At 50.3% G+C, this 15,203-nt stretch overlaps 1 protein-coding gene across 1 annotated transcript in view; it reads right to left on the bottom strand.

Annotated features, from left to right (window-relative positions):
* Positions 1 to 15,203, bottom strand: part of BIN1 (bridging integrator 1) — a 148,547-nt gene that overhangs the window by 57,917 nt on the left and 75,427 nt on the right. The window contains exons 3-5 of the mRNA XM_077829796.1: positions 9,316 to 9,370; positions 8,647 to 8,741; positions 5,294 to 5,389 (exon numbers count right to left, since the gene is read on the bottom strand). Coding sequence (XP_077685922.1) covers positions 5,294 to 5,389; positions 8,647 to 8,741; positions 9,316 to 9,370 — 246 coding nt within the window. The remainder of the gene's footprint in view (positions 1 to 5,293; positions 5,390 to 8,646; positions 8,742 to 9,315; positions 9,371 to 15,203) is intronic.

Here is a 15,203-nt window from a genome sequence, read left to right as displayed (position 1 = left end):
CCTCATTCCCAGCCCCACCCTGCAGCCTGCACCCCAACTCTCTGCCCCAGCCCTGAGCCCCTCCCACACCTCAAACCACCCATCCCCAGCTCTGTTGGGTCACGGGATCTCCTTGTGTATTCTAGAGACTCCACAAAAACACACTCAGAAATGTTCAATACTGGGTTACACAATATTTTATACAAGTAAACCCTAGACAGTGACCTGCACAAGAGTGGGAGGGAGAAATGGCTTTTGTGCCCTTTTTTGCTTCTTAATGATAGTTACAGAAGGCCTGAAAGGTTTTTGGTTTTTAAATCTGCTTCTTCTTAACCATTTTAAAAAAAAAAACCCACCCGTCAGGAATATCAGCTTCCCTGTTCCAACTAGGGTCTCCTTGAAAGTCCAGAGAACTGAATGGGAGCATTCACAGCCCTTAACTGAAGGACCTAGTTGTTCTTTAACTAGGAAATCTTTCTGCCCACCTGGTTTCTGTGTATTGGAGTTAAATGGCTGTTAAGACAAACAAAAGCCTTTTGACAATTTGACTAAAATTCTCCCCCATCTCAATCCATTCCTATTTCCTCAGTACTTGCAACATTGTCATCACACCAGCTCCTGCATCCCAGGAGAAGCAGAGGAATTTCTAACAGAAAAACCTCTCAGTCTGTCTTGCTAGATCCTAAGGAAGCAAACATGGCACAAATCCATTTTGTTTCGTTTTGCAGGTCACCTTGATGACGCTGTATGTTCTTATGTAAAGCTTTGCTGTGGAGTCTCACTGATGTAGAATTTGCAAAATCTTTTGTAATGGTTTTCGATCAGTCATGCAAACCAAATTTGACTCAAGCCACTGCTCAGTGCGGGTGGCAAATGGATGCATGCTGAATAGGACTTTACCAGAAAAGACAAATTGTTTTTTTAAAACCCAGACCACTGAAAGATTTTTTATTGTAAAAGAAATGACATTCTCAGTAAAAATAAATGTGCGTCTTAATATAGGCCCCAATAGGAATCGGATCTCTAGCTAATTCTAGGAAGGGATCAAGAGGTGGACAATGCTTTGATTATAGAGGGATCTAAACAACGCAGGAGGTTGTTTTAATTTCTTACTGTTTGGAGAATCACTTGGGAATAGGGTTGCCAAGGGACGTATTACTGGAGGTTTCATCCCAGGACATCATCTTTAATTAAAGATTACTCTTTAATTCCTGGAGACTCCAGAATAATCCTGAAGAAAATGTCAACCCTACTTGGGGATTGAGAAAGGAAAAAAAAACATATCAGTAAGGCTGCAATATTTGTGGTCTGAGATTTTGAAAGGAGTGTTTGGTGCTCAAATTCAGGGGAAATTTGGGTGCATGACTCCTTTAGGAACCCCAGCCTAAAACCTTAACAGTGTTCCAGAGAAGCTAGACATGGAAAAGATTTAGCCCTAGTCTACACTACAGTTAGGTCGACCTAAGGCAGCTTACGTCCCCCTAATTAGGTCAGCGTCTATACTACAGCCTTGCTCCCGCTGATGTAAGTGCCTTGCTACACCGACCTAATACCGCCACCTCTATGAGAAGCGTGGGGCTGATGTTGGTGTAATTAGGGGCAGGCGACACAGTGTGTGTGTATAGAAACTGCCTTACATGCATCAGCTGAAATTGACAAGAAAGCCAGGCAGCTAGAGAACATAAGAACAGCCATACTGGGTCAGACCAAAAGTCCATCTAGCCCAGTATCCCATCCCTTTATATACACAGAGAACATGAAACAATGGGTGTTACCATACACACTAACAAGAGTGATCAGCGAAGGTGAGCTATTACCAGCGGGGAGTGGGGTGGCGGGGGAAACCTTTTGTAGTGATAATCAAGGTGGGCCATTTCCAGCAGTTGAAGTTTATTTGTTGAAGAATTGCCACTTTTAGATCTGTAATTGAGTGACCATGTACGTTGGCCAAACTGGACAGTCTCTACGTAAAAGAATAAATGGACACAAATCAGACGTCAAGAATTATAACATTCAAAAACCAGTCGGAGAATACTTCAATCTCTTTGGTCACTCGATTACAGACCTAAAAGTGGCAATTCTTCAACAAAAACTTCAAAAACAGACTCCAATGAGAGACTGCTGAATTGGAAGTAATTTGCAAACTAGATACAATTAACTTAGGCTTGAATAAAGACTGGGAGTGGATGGGTCATTACACAAAGTAAAGCTATTTCCCCATGTTTATCCCCTCCCTCCCTCCCCCCACTGTTCCTCAGACATTCTTGTCAACTGCTGGAAATGGCCCACCTTTCATCACTACAAAAGGTTCTCCCCCCATCCCACCCCCACTCTCCTGCTGGTAATAGCTCACCTTACCTGATCACTCGTTATAGTGTGTATAGTAACACCCATTGTTTCATGTTCTTTGTGTATATAAATCTTCCCACTGTATTTTCCACTGAATGCATCCGATGAAGTGAGCTGTAGCTCACGAAAGCTTATGCTCAAATAAATTTGTTAGTCTCCAAGGTGCCACAAGTCCTTTTCTTTTTGCGGATACAGACTAACATGGCTGCTACTCTGAAACCTGATCCATTCCTGTCGCTCATTCCCAGCTTCTGGCAAACAGAGGCTAGGCACACCATCCCTGCCCATCCTGGCTAATAGCCATTGATGGACTTATGCTCCATGAACTTATCTAGTTCTTTTTTGAACCCTGTTATAGTCTTGGCCTTCACAACATCCTCCGGCAAGGAGTTCCACAGCTTAGAAGAAGACAGCTACTTTTTCCCCCATGGTTTGACCTCTGATGTACAGTCATAGTGGAAACTATAGAAGCAAGTGTGTGGAGGGGGTGGGGAGGGGCCCCAAGAAACAAAGACCCCCTGTGGTTGCACGTGTTCACAGCTTGCATTATGATCCTGGAACCTGAAACCATTTGTTGTTTCTGGAGGGAAGTGCCACTTCAGATAGTGACAAAAGTTTAAGCTAATCAGGAAGTGGGGGGAGGGGAGGAGGGTTACTTTCCTAGGGAAGGAGCCAGCTGACACCGTCCCATATGGTGACATTGTTACAAGTGCTGCCACCTGGAAAAGCCCATTCCCTGTGCAGCTGTTTCAAAGTGAACTGGTGCTGGGGGAGGGAATGGGGCTGGGAGAGAGAGAACTCACAGGATATCATATGATCCTGCACGGTCAGCAGAGGTCCCCACCCCTCCTGAGTAGCTGGCCATGTGCAAACAGACTTTTAACCCAATACACAGATCTGCCTGCCACGCAAGCCTCATAAACTTATTGGCCACTCGCCAGCAGCACTGGCTGCTTCCTGACTGCTCTGCACTTCCAGGGGAAGGGAAAGCCAGGGCACCAACGGCCTAAACAGCGGGGGGGGGGGGAAATAAATCCGGCACTTAACGGGATTCTGCTGACCTGCCATGTAGGGGCCAAGTTTTAAAAATGAGCCAAAACACAAAAAACAGATTGGGGGGAGGAAAAGAGGCATGCAGAGCGCAGGGGGGAATGCCTCTGCAGCCCTTGCATTCCCTCTTGGTGTTTCAGAAGCTGCACCTGGGTAGGAAGAGCCAGGGGTCCGTTTCCCACTAGAAAACGCCGGTGTGGCAGGTTGGATCCAGCTGCTCTGCGTGTACCTCATGCTGCTCTCACTTCAATGGAGAGACTCAGAGCTAACTGTGTTGCCGTCCGTGAAGCCACACGAACATCATCCTGGCTTGCCAAGAGACTCCCTCACGCACGCAGCCTGCCGCCTTGCATGCAGATACAGCCAGGTCCCAGCACGCCCTGCAGCGCTGGCCTGAACAGCACAGAGCAAAAACCAGGCTAATCCCCACGCAGACCCTACCCTCCACTGCAAAGCTGTGCACGAACTCCAAGGAGCCTGGTGGGAGAGGGGCAAGGTCTGCCGACAGCTGCTTTCTGGGCAGCGTGTTCTCTCCAACTGGCATGCGCTAAGCCAGCACAGCTCAGCTCACGAGCTGTAATGTGGCTCGGACATGGCAGAGCCAGAGCGAAGGTTGGCACTGACGGGGCCAGGGGCTCCCAAGGTGCTTCAGGGACCATTCAGGCAGATGTATGTGAGGTCACCCATGTGTTTTCTCATTCCATCCCTTGGCACGGCCTGTAGTGTCTCCTCTAGAAGGGGGAAATGCAGCAGGCTTGCTGGTGTATCAAAGCCCCTGAGTATCACAGGTAAATTTCTCCCTCCTGCACCTTTTAACGTGGGAGAGGGGAATAAGGACCATTATGTAGTTTCAGCTACTTCTCTTCAGTGCGTTAGATGTCAATGCATTAATGCCCGACGTGGCTTTCCCCTTCCACGGTCCTGGATCTGTGGTAGCAGGAAAGCATGAATGAAGCCTTGTCTGGGTGGTTTTATTCCCTTTACAAGGCTGGTAGACAATGAAACGCTATTCTAGTGATGACAGAGGGTTTCCAACTGAAACACATTCTGCTCACAGGGGGCTGATGAAAGCCCATGTATTAGAACATGCTACCACACTAGGTGAACAGACAATTCCCCAGTCTATGGCATGGAGCCACTCTCCAGTGACAGGAAGTAAAAGAGCAGGGGAGCCAGGGAATATTTATCATGATGAGTGAAGCGTAGAGCTCCCCACAAAGCCTGAGTATGCAGATCTCACACCTTCCCAGGGCAGCTCCAGTTAATCCAGCTATTGCACCGATACGTAGAGGACAATCTACATGGGAGCTGATCCTGCAGCATAGAGTCATAGAAGATTGTGGTTGGAAGAGATCTCAGGAGGTCATCAAGTCCAACCCCCTGCTCAAAGCAGGACCAACACCAACTAAATCATCCCAGCCAGGGCTTTGTCAAGCCGGGCCTTAAAAACCTCTAAGGTTGGAGATTCCACCACCTCCCTAGGTAACCCATTCTAGTGCTTCACCACCCTCCTAGTGAAATAGGGGTTCTTAATATCCAACCTAGACCTCCCGCCTGCAACTTGAGACCATTGCTCCTTGTTCTGTCATCTGCCACCACTGAGAACAGCCGAGCGCCATCCTCTTTGGAATGCATCCAATAGCAGCATCCCCTTTCCTTCTCTTTCACATACCCCACACCCTGGCTGCCAGGGCAGCTATTCACTAGCCAAGAGAGCAGAGGATTGGTGTTTGGCCAACAGGGGGCAGTGTGATTTCAGTGGGGGGGTGGGGTGTGCCTATGCCACATCCATTTCGCTACCCCCAAGCTAAAGATGGAGTCCCAAGAGACGCGCTCGTGCAAAGCCCCAACTTCAACTCACAGCGTCCCAGAGATTCTCTAGCACAACGTGACAGGAGTGAGAGGAGCAACCTACTTTGATGTCCGGGAATTGGCCAAGGTAAGTGTCCATGGTTAGAAGCGCCTGATCCACAAGCTTCTGATGGAAATCCACCCAGAGCAGGTCATTGTTCTGAAAGACAAAAGGAACGTGCTTATGAGCACGATCAGAATGCTTCACATTTCTATTGCCAGTGATCTCCAAGCACATTACAATCTGTGAAGCCTCCCAGAGGTAGTTATTGAGTCTCTTTTGGAGAAAGTGAGGCAGACATAGCCCAGATCAAGAAGAATTCTGAGCCTCAAAAGCTTCTCTCTCTCACCAACAGAAGTTGGTCCAATAAAAAGATATTATCTCACCCAGCTTGCCTTGCCAATATCCTGGGACTGAAACAGCCACAACACTGCATATCCCAGGTCACATGGTAGATGCAGAAATGGAACCCATAAGTCCTGATTCTCCTACTCCAACTGCTAGACCAGTGGTCACCAACCGGTTGATCGTGATCGACTGGTCAATCCTGGAGCCTCTGCCAGTCGATTGCGATCTCCGCTAAAAGTCTGGTGGCGCAGCAGGGCTAAGTGAGGTTCCCCGCCTGCCCAGGCCCCGTGCTGTTCCTGGAAGCGGCTGGCATTTCTCTGCAGCCCCCGGGGTGGGGGGGGAGCTGGTCTCCACGCGCTGCCCATGCCTGCAACCCCCTCCTGCATCCAAACTTCCTCCCAGACCCCACTGCCCCAGCCCTGAGCCCACACCCAAACTCCCTCCTAGAGCCTGCCCCCGACCCCCTAACCCAGCCACCTCCTGTACCTACACTCCCCCCCAGAGCTCATGTAGGGCTGACAGACCCCCATTGTCAATGGGCAGGATCGAATCTGGGACCTCTGGAGCTTAGGGCATGAGCCTCTACATCATGAGCTAAAAGCCAACTGCCTGTTAGCTAAGGCTGCAGCGCAGACTCGATCTCTCTCTAAGTGGTCTCAGCGCTACTAGATGGGACAAAACACCACACCAAGAAGGTGTGTGGGTTACGCTTGCACCCCTCACCCCCTCCTGTACCCCAGTCCCCTGCCCCAGGCTCAGCCCGGAGCCCCCATCTGCACTCCGAACCCCTCGGGCTCCAGCCCAGAGCCTGCATCCCCTCCTGCACCCCAACGCCCTGCCCCAGCCCGGTGAAACTGAGTAAGGGTGGGGGATAGAGGGAGCCATGGAGAGAGAGGGGATAGAGGGAGCCATGGAGAGAGAGGGGATAGAGGGAGCGGGGCAGGCCTTTGGGGAAGGGGCAGGGCCTCAAGAGGCAGGGTAGATCCAGGGTTGATCTTAAATTCAAAAAGTGATCTTGTGCGTAAAAAGGTTGGAGACCACTGTGCTAGACCACACTCCCCGCTAGGTACCAAGACCCAGTCTGTTCGGTTTATCTACCAGCCCGTGCCTCGTGTGTGAGTGCCTTCCCCCAAATCTCTCCTTTCCTTTCCTAGGACCAACTGTCCTGGGAGACCGTATGAGTAGTAATAAAGGGCTCCGAATGCCAATGCGTCCATCTGGCATGCAGAGCTGAGAATCTCCATATTTGTGTGCATGACTCATGGCACTACAGGCTTCATCAAGCTCCGGTTGAAGTCAATGGAAAAAACTCCCGCTGACTTCAATGGATCATGCCCTACATGCAGGCAGCACGTCCCATGCAACTGGAATAAAGCTGAGGAGCAGGCTGGTTTTCTCCACAAGCCAAAAAGCTGCAGATCACCTATCCTGTGACAGCCAGAGGAGGAAGACCAAAGGAAGAGCATTCACCACAGTTCAGCTTATTTGTTACATTGCAAACTGTGCTTACTCGGAATACAGTTTCAATAGAATTTTTTTTAAAAGCCATTAAAGATCTTCATCCCCAAATCAACCTGCCCACAGCAACCACAATCATTGTATCACTACCTGCAAGGTACATGCCCCAAAACGTCCACACCTTACACCTCCCTGTGGGTCTCCTCCTGCTAGAGTGACTGCCCCTTGGCTTTAAGTAGCCATGACCACCCCCTAACATCCCTCTCTGGACGCCCCGGACAAAAAAAAAAAAAAAAAATCTACTGGTACAGAGAAGGCCCTGCCAGGAGCTCGTGATGAAGTTATAATTAACTCATGCAGCTTGGTTGGATAAACAGACCCAATAAAACCTCTGTCTCCTTGTATAGCCCCTTTATTCATAACAGTGACATTCCCCCTCTGCTTTAGCTCCACCCCACTTCATGCTGCCCTTCCCTTTCAGAAACTGCCCTCCAAGCCTAAAACACCCTCCTCACCCCACCCTCTCCCTCAAATCCCCGCTTGGCACACAACTCAACCACGGAGCCTGTCAGCTTTAGTCCACCCCCTGACTAGTGCCGTGACTCGCTCCTTTCAAAGCGCCACTTTTAAATGAGCGAGCGCCGTAAGGAATCCTTCTCATGCCCATTCAGCGCCAGAGCTGTTGTCTATTGTTCATCATCTTAGATTGTAAGACTGGTGGGGCAGAGACTTTGTCTCTAGTTATCTAAAGGTTTTATACTGCTGCCCACCACTGGAGTATCTGAGCACCTGCCATGTACAGTCAATGGGGGACAAGCAGGATGAGGGAATTTTTTATTGGAGTAACGCCTGGTGGTGAAAGACAAGCCGTCAAGCTATACAGAATTCAGGTCTGGGAAAGCTCAAAAAGCTTGTCTCACCACCAGGCGTTGGTCCAATAAAAGATGTTACCTTGTCTCTCTAATATCCTGGGACCAACACGGCTACAACACTGCAAACAATGTACGATCAATAGCAATCAAAGTCCCCAGAGGGCCTCACAGAATCTCTGGCGCATCTCCCGTTTGGGGGTTAGGGTAGGGTCTTTTCTGTAGAGTGCTGAGTTCACCATCAGCAGGTAACTCGCAACAACGTTTCACAGGCAGCCGGCGTGAAGGATTTAGAGGGTTAATATTGCATCTCGAGACAGCTGGTAACCATACAAGCGGCTGTGTGTTGCTGGAGATAATCAACTAACCTAACCCAAGCATGACTCGAAACGCTGCTTCCCCAGTGAAAGAGACCAGACATCCTGACCAGACGGGGACAAACAGTTTACCTGGGGACGGCTAATTATCCACATTTTTGCAGGGCTGAGAGAGCCAATGCTTCCTGGTGCCGATGGGTGGATAAAGGATGCACCCAGTCCCCACCCGTGACATATTTGGGCCAACGTTCTCTCTGAAGCGGATCCTGATGGCCAAAGCCATTGCTTCTTCCTAGGATCATTGCTGCTGGACAGATGTCTCGCAGCAAGGCTCCCAAGCCGAGCGCAGGAGGTAAGTGCACTGGTCCCGCGAATCCGCTCTCCCCCGGGGGCCGACCTCCCGCCCCAGCATGGAGTCTCTCACCTCAGCTATTTTGTTGGTATCATCTCTCCCAGGCCATTCTGGCTCATACACTTCCTGCAAGCATTCCGTCAGCTTCTTGGAGGCCTCATGCATTGCTAGGAAAGAAGAGAGGGCAGCCTCAAAATCTGAGGGACAGTGCTTCACCAGGGCACCACGAGCCCCTCCCCATTGCTGGCAAGAACTCGACTGCGTGGAAGGGATAACAGGAGCCTGATTCTAGTTTAAGGCAGGATATTTTCCAAGCATGATCCTTGCTAATACATCTTGGACAAGCAATAACATGGACGTGTAAAAAAAAAAAAAAAAAAAAAAAAAAAGAAGCAGGGGGATTAAAGATCTAGTCACTCAGACAACAGGATGTTCAGTGTTCATCCTCACCTAGCAGGAGAGAGGAGAGGGTCTCCTACAAACCTACACCAGGACCACCTGACTGCTGGGAGGAGAAACCAACCTCCGCACCCCAATGTCTCCCACCAGAGCCATCTTGCTGACTTGCCTGAACAACCCTGCCAGCCTCGGGAGCAAGAGATGTGAAACCGGCGCTCCATCACCAGGCCAGTTGCTCCAGGAAACCTTATTTGCACAGGGCAGGAAGAGCTATGGCCAGGAAAACCCTATTTGTGGTGCCAACAGTCAGAAAAGTGACAGACCTCCAGTTGAGGTCTTTACCTTTTACGGAAGCCAGGTAAGTTCGAAGATCCTTCTGCAGCTTGCTGCCTTCTGCCTACAAAGACAAGGAAAAGCCAGCTGGTTATTGTTTTGTACAGAGGGAGCTGAATTCGTGCAGGTCCCATCTGTGCTATAAAAAAACCACACACCATATACACCCAGAACTGCCCAATATAGCCCGACAGCTGAGGAGCTGACACAGAACTAAGAAACTGTCTATGCAGGATGGAGCAAAGTGAACCAAGAAATCAAGGCAGATGAGGCCGTCTAGCCCAATAGACCCTGATCCCCATAGGGTGTGTCTACACTGCATTCTAAGCCAGGGTCTGTGGGACCTAGGCTTGTGGATTCAGTGTATCCAATTCACGCTTGATTATTTATACTGCATTGTAAACCTCTGCTTACCATGGCTGGCCCCGGATCTTACTGCTTTGCTAACACGTCCAGACCTGCTGACTCAGGTCCACACTGCAGAATTACAGGGTTTGGGCTGGAGTCACAGTGGGACTCAGGCTCTGACCCCCACACTCCTCCCAGCAGGTTCCTAGGACCTGGGTCCTGAGTGCTTGCTGACCTGAATCAGACTGATTTATTTGTGGATGGAAAGGGGGCTTGGGCTCAAACCGGAGTCAGAACCCAGGGTTAATGTGCAGTGTAGACCTACCAACAGAGGGACAGACGCTTTAGAATCACACAAAAGGAGCCCAACATGTAGGTTTGGGGGAGGTTATAAGATCTAATAAATCAAGAATACATTTCTGCTTGTATTTTTTATGTTATTGTGAGCAGTTTCAGTATGAACTTTCCCCTGGGAGATGGGAAACACAAAACACACAAAGCGCTGCGCCCAGTGATGAGCTGCCAAAAACTTAACCACTGGTTCCCTCCTCACCCCATGAGGGGGTTGTGGCCCACCCCCGCCCCCAAAGGACCCCTACTCCATCCAACCCCTCGCGTTCCTTGATGTCTCCCCCCGGAATCCCTGCCCCATCCACCCCCCCCCCCCCCCGTTCCCTGACTGCCCCCAGAACCAGGCAGAAGGGTCTCGTGGGCTACCGTAGTGGGTGCCCACCCCGCCCCTAAGAGCCAGAGGGACCTGCCGGGGGGAGAGGTGGGGAGTCCCGGCGGTGCTTACCTGGGGCAGCTCCCAGGAAGCATCTGGCAGGTCCCTCTGGCTCCTAGGGGTGGGGTAAATGACCACTCCCCCCACTGATCACATCAAAAAAGTGGCACCTTAGGTACCGACTCCGTGGGTGCTCAGGGGCTGGAGCACCCACGGGGAAAGCTCCCTGCCCCGCGCCCGGCCCCAGCTCACCTCCGCTCCGCCTCTGCCCCCAATGCGCCGCCCTGCTCCGCTTCTCTGTGCCGCCGCCCCCCCACTTCCTGCGAATCAGCTGTTTGCGTGGGAAGCCGGGGGGGGGGGGGGGAGCCTGAGAAGCAAGTGGCGGCTTCGCGCTCAGGCCCAGGGAGGCGGAGGTGAGCTGGGTCGGGGAGCGGTTCCCCTGCGCTCCCCCCCCCCCCCAAGGTTACCTGCTACGGCACGGGCGGCCCTCCTTGTGCCCCCTGCCCACCTCTGCCTCCCTGGGCCTGAGCGTGAAGCCACCGCTTGCTTCTCAGCCCTCCCCGGCCTCCCGCGCGAACAGCTGATTCGTGGGAAGCCGGCTCGGGGCGGAGAAGCCGAGTGGGAAGGCGCGTTCGGGGGCGGAGGTGGAGCAGAGGTGAGGTGAGCTGGGGCCGGGCAGGGAGCTGCTGGTGGGTGCTATGCACCCACCAAATTTTCCCCATGGGTGCTCCAGCCCTGGAGCACCCACGGAGTCGGCGCCTAAGGTGCCACTTGTGGCCGGTTGTTAAATTTAGAAGCGGGACAACTGGTTCTAAAAGGGCTTCTAAATTTAACAACCGGTTCCAGCGACCCACTGGCTGTGCCAATGTAGGGGCTAGACAGGGACACTGAACTGTTCCATTTCCTGTCCAAACTGGGTGAAGCTGCAGAAAGCAAACAAATAGCATGAATGGTGATAACCCCAATGTATTTTTTTTTTTTTAAAAGTGTCATTCAGTGCTGGATTTCGCAGATTTGGAAGCGAACAGTTAAGAAATAACAGTTATTCTGGTTTGCTTTTTGGATTTAAGAGGCAATCAGACACCATGGTGATGGATACAGTAGAAGAACCGAGATGAAAACGTCTTACATTGCAAACACCCCCCCCACACACACACACACTTTGGAAGACCTCAATACTGAATGATGCAAATGTTGCTTTTTATTAAACACTTAAAATATACACTGGGCCTGACTCACCACTGCCTTGCAACGTGTCATCACTTACATCTGTGTAAAAGGAGGTGTAAACACATTACACCAAGTCAGAAAAGGAGTATTTTACACCCACTTTGTGCAGATGCAACAACCACCACAAAGGGGCAGGCAGCGGAGAGGTAGGCGCAAGACAGCCAACGCATGGGGGGTGACAGTCTATGGATTCTGTTTTCATTTGGATTTTTGTTTCCACCCTCCGATCCTTCGCAGTGGAGCGAGCCTTGGCTCAGATGGCATCAGAAGCCTAAGGGTCTTCTAGGAGATGCAAAGGTTGAAGAAGCATTTGAGAGAGACAGGTGTCCTTAGAGGAAAAAAAAAACAGGTTTGGTGTCCCTATATTGAACACTTGCATTTGCTAGCTCCGGAACTCTACGAGGATGCTAGAGGGCGGCCGTTATGCTGTGCATTAGCATCACACATTCTGTTACATTTCCTTTCCCCGTCGTCCTTCCCAGCTTGAATTTTCCACATGGTGCCCTAGTATAATGCATCTTGACAGGCTGACGAGGGAGCTTGCAGGCTCTCTCTGACAGCTTCAGACTTAGTACCTTTGTGGAAGCAGCTGTTTCCTATCATCCACCACTCTTTGGGCGCCTGCCTCTTGCCCTCAGCTCGCCTTCCCTAAAACAAACAGAGCTCATGCCGATGTCTCTGGTGTTCCCAACGCTGCTGTACACACTGAGCAGAGATTCCAGCAGGCCCCCTCCAGAATTCTCTCTTCCAGCAGTTGATGTGGCAAAGTTGAGCCTGTGCTAAATTCAGAGGGCTGGGGGAAAAGGAACAGTGACCACATGTGCTGCAAGAACAGAACTGCAGGGCCCGGAAATTGGGCTCCAGCCCAAAAGTCTACACAGCAGTGAAACAACCCCCTGCCCGCCCCCCCTCCCCTCCAGCCTGAACCCTGTGAGCCCAAATTGGCTGGCACAAGCCAACCATGGGTGTCTAGTTGCTGTGAAAACATACCTGAAGGGTATGTCTACACTGTCACTGGAAGGTGTGATTGCAACAGGTACACCCATACCCGAACTTGCTTTCATCTAGCTAGATCCAAGCTAGCTCATGTAACTACAGCAGTTAAGTGGTGGCAAGCTGGGCAGCAGTACAGACTAGCCACTCATGTATGTCCCAGGTGGTCGGGGCCTGCCTGCCGCAGCTTCATTACTGTTATAATTCAAGCCAGCTTTGATGTCACAAAGTTACTGTTATAATTCACAAAACAAACACAAACACAAAATTACTGTTATAATTCAAGCCAGCAGTCACACCTCTTGGTTGCAGAGTAGACATATCGAGTTACAGCCTGGCAATGCCAAGGGAAGTTGGCAGGTGAGGAAGGGAGATGGACCATCAAAGGCTGTCACACAAAAACAACCCTGAGGGTAGCATTTTTCAAATGCGGCCACCCGGAGCTTTTCCTGTGGCCACAGCCTCATGGGGTTGGACACAAAGCAGTGGCCCCCTCCCACAGGGCCACAAGCAGGAGTTGGGCCCTGCCCTCCTCTGGAGCCACAAATGCAGGAGGAGCAGACAGCCAGTGAGTTCCCCACGTTCCACGGGGAAGGGAGACTCGGGCTTCGGGCTTCAGCCCTGGGGAGGCGGGAGACAGGCCCTGCTTGTGAGGCTTCAGGCTCCAGCCCTGCACCCCGACCACAGGTGCATGCCCTCTGCTCACACACCCCCCCCGCATCGCCCCTGGCCCCCGCATCCATGCTCCTACTGCCCAGACCCCCTGCTGTCTCCCTATCCACCTCCACATCCAAGGCTTAATTTTGTTCCCTGACTTGCCACAGCTGAATAAGTCTGCTTGTTAATACCACTTTTCACAGCCTCCCAGCTACCTACTAAGCCTGCTGTGAAATGACATTAACAAACAACTTTTTGCAGCCAGAGACCTACTAGAAAAGCAAAAAACAAACAAAAAGACATACAAGAATGTGCAAAACACCTTATTTCTGTTTCTATTCTGTTTAGGTCCAGTAAAGAATAGAGACAACTGTACATTGTTTTTATTGAGTCTGCAAAAAAAATTTTACATAAATAAATTGCAATGATTTGGACATGTATCTGTGCATGTTTATTTGCTTTTCCTAAAGTTAATTAAGTATTTTAGGAAAAATTGTCAGAGCAGCCACCAGCAAGAGTTGGTGGCCGCACTCTGAGGACCCCTGCTCCAGGACTTTCATTCTGTGGAACCAGTGATTCCAGGCTTGCGGAAGGGTTGCAGGGAAGGAGGGATCCTTGATAACCACATTTTCCAAAGTAACCTCAAATTTTGGGTGCCCCTATTTTTGCAGTGTCCAACATCAGGCCTCATGAACTAGCACACAAGGAACATCCTCCAGATAACTCTCCTCCTGCACATACGGCGAAAGTTGGTAAACTAAAGATGGAAGCATCCAGACTTAGAAGCCACTGCTGTATTCATCTAGGTGGAATATACGGGCACAAAGAGTCAAAAGGTGTTAACACAACACTGTTGCTATCCAGCACTGAAACAGTGTTAAGCAAGACTCGGGGTTTGAGTGTGCCGAGACCTCAGCTTGCTTAGTACCATGGCAACCACAAGATTAAAAACTCTTTTTGACTTTGTATTAAAGATACCAAAAGGAAGGAAACAGTGAAAGCTTTTGATATGTAAAGTGTTAAGTAAGGCTTCCATTTTAACAACCTCCCTTGTTTTTTCCCTTTAGCTGTACAGTTTTTACAAAGAAAAACCCCTTTTGACAGGCTCTTTGCTGGTATTAAAGATGGCAATACCGGTCCGTCTGGGGAAACAAGAAGAGGTTAATCAAGATGGGCTGGAGCTCTTGAAGTCTGATCCCATTTCCTAGAAGGCCAGATGGGACAAACACCCACAGAAAAGGAGACAAGAACAGCAATGACAGGAAATGCAGCTTCTGTCTCTGGCATGGACTTTCATCTGCAGCCTTGCTGCTGGAAGACACAGGTGTGGTACATGTTCTTACCAGCCACTCCGGGACCTGGCATACTTGTACCAGCATCAGGCTGTTTAAGGCCTTGCTTTTCACTGCCTTTCTGGCTCTTACTAGACAGAAGGCCTGGGGAGAAGGATAGGAAAAAGAAGAAATATGGTGGGGAAGGAAAAGGACACATGGGTGCCAAAAGTCTCATGTCCCAGCTGGTGACTGGGATTTAACCAAAGCAGATGGAGGTGGAGATGTCAGTTGGGTCCCTTTCTCTGGCCCAGTCTGGTCAGGACATCTCTCTGGATTAGGATGAGTAAGGCCCAATGCTGGTATGTAACTCCTGGGTCCCAAGAGATGGTGGGGAAGGCAGCCATGATGGTAAGCTCGCGGCAGCTGTTGTTGGCAGACAGCTTCCTTCTTCTTTCAGTCAGCCACTGATGTGTTCACTTCCCAATTTTCCCCTCACATATCTTTTCTTTTAAGGACCCCAAAAAGGCAGTGATGGATGGAATAGCCCATGTCCTCATGATTTTGTTCACCAGTTAGGCCCAATTTTCAACACACCAGTTCTGGTCCTTTGATTTCCAGTCCCGCAGTTTCTTGTTTAGCTGGCATGATCTTAACACAGTCCTTGAATTATA

The sequence above is a fragment of the Eretmochelys imbricata genome, chromosome 11, assembly GCF_965152235.1.
Source record: "Eretmochelys imbricata isolate rEreImb1 chromosome 11, rEreImb1.hap1, whole genome shotgun sequence".
Lineage (NCBI taxonomy): Eukaryota > Metazoa > Chordata > Testudines > Cheloniidae > Eretmochelys > Eretmochelys imbricata.
This window is presented reverse-complemented; position numbering and strand designations above follow the sequence as displayed.